The sequence below is a fragment of the Emys orbicularis genome, chromosome 20 (genome assembly GCF_028017835.1).
Source record: "Emys orbicularis isolate rEmyOrb1 chromosome 20, rEmyOrb1.hap1, whole genome shotgun sequence".
Taxonomy (NCBI): Eukaryota; Metazoa; Chordata; order Testudines; family Emydidae; genus Emys; species Emys orbicularis.
In genome coordinates this window covers 24,741,502-24,748,244 of record NC_088702.1, presented here as the reverse complement: position 1 = coordinate 24,748,244, position 6,743 = coordinate 24,741,502, and the positions used below count along the sequence as shown (strand labels likewise).

Below are 6,743 nucleotides of genomic sequence, written 5' to 3'. Positions count from 1 at the left end.
TGGGGAGAGCACCCCCTAATAGACCCCAACCCACTGACTGTAGCACAGCAACCCCTAACACTGCACTTGGGCATTGACTGCAAGGGAAGAGCATCTCTATTGAGCTCCCACCCCACTCCCTGTAGCAACCTGGGTTTTTACTAAGGCCAACTGTTAGGAACGGTATCCAGAAGTCCAGACACCTACCATTGGACCGCTCCTATGGTGCATATTGAGGTGTCTAGTATTAGAAAAATAGATCTGGCTAAGAATCAGAAATAAACAAGCCAGTCATACTTTAGCACATGTTTCATTACCCTGTCAGTGGCTCATGTGAAAGCCGCATCTGCTGCCCACCTGGAGAAACCCCCAGCAAGCAGATTAGTAATAAACTTTCCATAACAGCTCCCCTATAAATACCTGAGGGCTGGGGCTTGTTCTTTTCTGTCCAACAGCCTGGAGAGAAGTATGACAATGTGGCTCGTGATGGCGTTGCTTGCGGTGGCAGGTAATTATGTTGTATGCAGCCAGGCTAGCTTGTGGAGCTCGGTAGTGACGAGGGGCCGGGACATAGCTGCAAAGTCAGAGTGAAATTAAACAGGCTCCAGCTAAGCCTGTTAGAATGAAACTAATGTAATTTCTGCCGGAGCTAGTGCATTAGTAATGGAGCAGCTGAAACCTCTGGGTTCCCCTGGGCATCGCTGCGTCCATGCTCTGTATTAGGAATGGATGAAGGGCCAGGTCCTCTGCTGTGTCCTGCCTCTGTCCAGCAGGAGTGGAGACGTGTGTTGACTAATATATGCTGGGCTAGTGCTTATATATCTCACATTATCAATAGGTATACATCAGTAAGTATTAAACACATAAGAGTAATATAACAGTTACATAGCCTAGAGTGGCCTATGCTTGTTATAGAACCCTGCTCACTTATGCTAAGTGTCCCATAACCCCTTCCATTTTCTAAAGAAAGTTTTGGCTTAAGCAAATAGGGAAGCTGTCAAGCCCAGGACAGATGACAGTTTTACCATAGCACCAGATAAGGAGTTGCTCTTACAGGCCTATACTGGAATGTCCCTAAGGAAAAGGACAAGACATGATTGTTCTACCCTCTCTCAGACCCAGGAGTTGCCTTCATGCTCTTTCGTCCCTGGAATGCAAGTCTTCAGAACAAAGAGATAAGGGGTAGGACATGGTACCAGGAAAACAAGGTAGAAAGCGGATTAGTTAAATCTAGCTTCAGATGACATACAGAGTACCTTGTACTTGTAAACAGACAGGGTATAAAAGGATGGCTTTAGGGGCGTAACTTTGTGAGCACACCTTCCATGTTAGGTGAATGTAACAACGCTGAATGAGACGGCTTCCTGGAGACTGGTATCGTATAGAACCTTTTCCCTGTACTATCTTATTACTGGCTTTCAGCAATAAACCTCGCTGATCCTGGTTATTTGGTCACTTGAATCTACCTCATAACAAACCGAAGTGTAGTCAAGCAACTGCCTATGCAATTTAACAATCCATGCAGATAAATGGGAACAGAGCAGTGGCGCACTGCCGCACAAGAAAGAGCCCTGTCTAGCTAACAGTGGTATTTAAAATGACTATTGCCAAAATAAGGCCCCTAATCCAGCAATTTATAGTGCACAAACCCAATGGGCTGACTCACCTGAGTAAGGTCATATGTATGCACGAGTGTTTGCAGGATCGGGGCCTAAACAATGAATCCCACAAGCCAAATGGACATCCTAGACTCACACGGGCTCAGTCTGCGCCCCCTTGCCAGTGCTCACGAGTTTAATGCTCCTGACAGACACGTTCCCTCCCCCCTGCAGATTGTAAACAAGGCCCTTTATCGCTCTAAGAGTTTATCCAAATGACATTGGAGGATCATTTTCAATGTCTAAAATGCTCCCATGTCACTGATCATGGCAGAGACTGGTGCAAACGCCTGAGTTCTATTCACCCTGTATGGGATTTATTCACCTTCTGCATTTTGCTCATCTCAGGCAAGTGGAACAAGGCTCAGCAGTTTCATTTCCTGGCTTCTGTCCGCATGAGTCAAGGCTCTTGTGGTGCGTTCCCAACACAGCAAGAAAATGTAAAAAACCCAAGGAGAGACAGCAGCAGTCCCCGACCCCAGAGTCCGACCCGTACGGAGAGCACTAGCCCACTGGAGTGCCACTGAGAGAACTTCTGTGTGGATCCCACTACAGGAGTGGGCTCGTGGTCCCATTAAAGCAACACTCCTGGGTTTAGGTTCTCTAAAGTCCTCCACTTACAAAATCGACACCTAAGGATTCGACACACTAACAGCATCCATCCTGGTCAGCGGCAGGGCCCACCACCAGCTCGTCAGACCCAAAGGGGGGACAGGAACAAGAGTCCAGAGCTTTCCCAGCCCCGCTGCAGGCATTGCCACTTCATTACAGATGTCACCCATGTAATCCAGTGGACGCTTTCTCCCCACAGCTGCTGCACCACAGGGAGTAGACAGGATTGTCGGGGGATACGAGTGCAGCCCCCATTCACAGCCCTGGCAGGTCTCCCTTAACGTCGGGTACCATTTCTGTGGCGGATCCCTCATCACGGACCAGTGGGTGGTGTCAGCTGCCCACTGCTGGTACTAGTAAGTGCGGAATTGTGTGTGTGTGTGTGTGTGTCTTTATTGCAGCACCAGGTGAGTGGGAGCAGGTTGAGATTAGAGGGGCTGGTGGGGCCTGTCCAGAAGGGCTCTGAGCCACCGTTCGTTTCCCAGCCCCGACTCCATGCAGGTGATCCTGGGAGACCACAACATCCAGGTCTTTGAACACACCGAGCACCTGATGCGCATCGAGACCATTGTGTGGCACCCCAGCTATGACTACCAGACACTGGACCACGACATCATGCTCATCAAGTTGGCTCACCCTGTCCGGACTGACGCCTATGTCCAGCCCGTTTCCCTGCCGACCGCCTGCCCAGCTGCCGGCACTTCCTGTGTGGTGTCGGGATGGGGCAATATCCTCAGTGACGGTGGTGAGTTTAGCCCTCTCTCTGTCTCAGGAGCTCCGAGGCTGCTCAGCACCATCATCTGCTGATGACACGGCCCACAATGTACCAGGCATTTGTGGATGTCCCTGCCCAGAGAATTCCTAGTCAAAGCACAGACACAGAGAGGCAGGGTTGGGGGGGAGGGACAGCAAACAGGGATTTTATACAAGTGGGGTACCCTGACCTGGCCTGCCAAACTCCACTGGAGCCCCCTTCCACAACCCTAGTGATGAGCTCTGAGCCCATCTCTGCACACCCTCCGCCCTGTATTGACACTGCCCAGACCTGGCTAGCTGGCACAGCCCAGAGGTTAGTGTCCGCTGAGGCCGGCTGAGAACTGGTGCTTGAAACAGTGACAGGTGCATGGAGTTAGCACAAGGCACTTGTTCACATATCTGAGAAAACAAAGGCCAGACACAAGGCGATGGGTATTGCCAACAGTAACTAAACCATCCTCACATGTGCCCCTTCCCCACCCCACAGGGAGCCCATCCACATTTTATAGAGGGGGAAACTAAGCCAGAGCCCCTCCAGAGCTGTGGACAGAGCCCAGGAGTCCTGACTCCCCCACCCCACACACACCCTGCTCTAACCCACTAGCCCCTATTCCTCTTTCAGAGCCAGGATAGTACCCAGGAATCCTGGCTCCCGCCCCCCCCTGCTCTAATCCACTAGCCCCTACTCCCCTCCCAGAGCCAGGGAGAGAATCCAGGCGCGCTCATGCCCACTCAGAGTATTCTGCCTCCCTGGCTAGTGCTCAGGATAGCGATTTCATCCCTCCAGGGTACAGCATGGGAAGGAGGAGAATGCCTGGTGCTAACAATTCCCCTCTACCTTTCAGTGTTCAGCCCCTACAATCTGCAGTGCGTCAACATCCCCATCCTCAGCAACGCAGAGTGCGAGGGCTCCTACCCCGGGATGATCACCAGCACCATGCTGTGCGCTGGCTACCTGGAGGGAGGCAAGGATGCATGCCAGGTGAGGGCTAATGGCCACTGGTCACGGCCCTGTCAGGCTGTTAGAGAGACTCTAGCCCTCCTGCCAGCAGACGGGGGAAGGATCTGGGTGATGCATGCAGTATAAGGGACTGGGGAGGTACAGTGACTAACCGCCCACTAATTTGCTGGCATCTCCTTCCTCTCAACTTATACACAGGGAGACTCTGGTGGTCCACTGGTCTGCAATGGGGAGCTGCAGGGCATTGTGTCCTGGGGGGTCGGCTGTGCCCAGAAGGACCAACCCGGAGTCTACACCAAAGTCTGCTCCCTGCTGCCCTGGATCAAGAGCACCATGGCTGCCAACTAGTTCAGACAGAACGTTTCACGTCTGGGAACATGTACACTCTCACCACTCCACTGGACCCAGACAAGGGGAAGAGGGAGGCCATCTCGGTGCAGATTGGTGATGCATAGCCAGAGCGAGTGCAAGAGACCGTAATAAATCCAGCTGCCGCAACAAGTTATTTCTGTCTGTGTTGTGCTCTGGGTCCTAACGATTACAGGCTCGGCTAATTAATAATAATTAACATAGCAACTAGTGTTTTAAGGCCTGAAGAGATCTAGTCCGATCCCTGGAACAGCACAAGCCAGAGAATCTCTCCCAGCGACTCCTGCACTATAGGGAAATGTTCTACCCTCTTTGGCCCCTTTTTTATTCAGTGCTTCTCAAACAATCCCCAAACCTGCAGTCAGATCCGACCGCACACAGGGTCACCAGGGCCTGACCACGCAGATCCAACCGCACACTCAGTGCCACGCAGTCACATCAGTAACTCACCCAGCGTCACATGTTTGCGCCTTCTGTATTAAAGGGCACTGGTTAAAAGGGTGTCGGGGCTGGGTGCTAGGCACCGATCCCCAGACACTGCACTCATATACCCTGAGAGTTAAGTTCCTCTCCACCAGCCCCCATCTGAGTATTAAGGCTGTCAAGGCTGTATCCCCACTTTGAACTTTAGGGTACAAATGTAGGGGCCTGCATGAGGACTTCTAAGCTTAACTACCAGCTTAGTTCTGGTCCGCTGCCACCATTCCCTACCCTGGGAAGCTTTTAGAAACCTTTCACCAATTCCCTGGTGAATACAGATCCAAACTCCTTGGATCTTAAACAAGGAGAAATTGACCCTTCCCCCTCCTTCCTTTCACCAACTCCTGGTGAATACAGATCCAAACCCCCTTGGATCTTAAAACAAGGAGAAATTGACCCTTCCCCCTCCTTCCTTTCACCAACTCCTGGTGAATACAGATCCAAACCCCCTTGGATCTTAAAACAAGGAGAAATCAATCAGGTTCTTAAAAAGAAGGCTTTTAATTAAAGAAAAAGGTAAAAATCATCTCTGTAAAATCAGTATGGAAAATAGCTTTACAGGGTAATCAAACTTAAAGAGCTCAAAGGACCCCCCTCTGTCTTAGGTTCAAAGTACAGCAAACAAAGATAAACAGTCTAGTAAAAGGTACATTTACAAGTTGAGAAAACAAAGTAAAACTAAGACGCCTTGCCTGGCTTTTTTTACTTACAAGTTTGAAATAAGAGAGACTTGTTTAGAAAGATGGGGAGAACCTGGATTGATGTCTGGTCCCTCTCAGTCCCAAGAGCGAACAACCCCTTAAAACAAAGAGCACACACAAAAGCCTTTCCCCCCCACCAAGATTTGAAAGTATCTTGTCCCCTTATTGGCCCTTTGGGTCAGGTGTCAGCCAGGTTACCCGAGCTTCTTAACCCTTTACAGGTAAAAGGATTTTGGAGTCTCTGGCCAGGAGGGATTTTAGTACTGTACACAGGAGAGCTGTTACCCTTCCCTTTATCCCCAGACACTGCACTCATATACCCTGAGAGTTAAGTTCCTCTCCACCAGCCCCCATCTGAGTATTAAGGCTTTCAAGACAGATTGTAGAAACACAGGAATGGCCCATAGTGGGGTGGGGGTGTTTCTCATTCACTGCTCACAGCCCCTACAAAAGGATGGAAATCATTTTGGCAAATGATCCAACGCTAAAAGCTCCGGGAGCTTGCAGGGGCAGGTGAGTAACTCCCCATTGACTACAATGGGTTTGATTCACATGAGTAATGTTATGTGCCTGCAGGGTCTTGGCCTTTTCAGGACACAGATTAATTGGGTTTCTAACTGGTGTTAAATGGGGACGTTCCAAGCCTGCGGCCAGGAGGGCAAACACCAGAGAGGAATGATTGCTAAACTCTACGGGACATGCAGCAAACGCATGAAACTCACTGAGGTGCTCAGACCTCCCCCCACCCCCTGTTCAGCTATGTGGAACCAGGCTAGTGCAGTGGTTCTCAACCTATTTACCATTGTGGGCTGCATCCAAAATTACCTGTATGGCCCTGAGGATGTCACATGGGCCGAGCTGTGTGTTGATTGGGTGGAACAACAATTCACAGCCAAAGGGATGGCCAGCTGAGAAGTAGATTGCAAAAGGACACAGGTGATGGCCTGGGCACCATTTAAAAACCCAGGACAAATACTGCGATAACTTCAGGATGTTTGTGGTTCACGCTCACCTAAGAGTGGGCAGTACAAGTGGTCGTTTGGGAAGAGGGGACTGGAAAGACACGTTGCCACATGAATTGAAGTCACAGCTGAGGCCAGATTTTCAGTGGCTCACACTGAGACTCCCGCATCCCTGCCCCAGCCCAGAGCCACCTCCTGCACCCCAAACTCCTCATCCCTGGCCTCACCCCAGAGCTCACACCCCCAGCCAGAGCCCTCAATTCCC

At 50.7% G+C, this 6,743-nt stretch overlaps 1 protein-coding gene across 2 annotated transcripts; it reads left to right on the top strand.

The window, feature by feature from the left end:
• The first annotated feature begins 447 nt into the window (after positions 1-447).
• LOC135892802 (serine protease 1-like) lies at positions 448-4,314 on the top strand. 2 transcript variants are annotated; one of them, XM_065420597.1, is made up of 5 exons: positions 448-487; positions 2,449-2,599; positions 2,735-2,994; positions 3,851-3,987; positions 4,165-4,314. In XM_065420597.1, exons 1-5 carry the CDS (start codon positions 448-450, stop codon positions 4,312-4,314), a joined length of 738 nt encoding a protein of 245 aa, XP_065276669.1. The 2 variants fall into 2 exon arrangements, with proteins under 2 accessions (XP_065276669.1, XP_065276668.1); XM_065420596.1 differs by having other exon boundaries at positions 2,449-2,605.
• Positions 4,315-6,743: the final 2,429 nt, after the last annotated feature.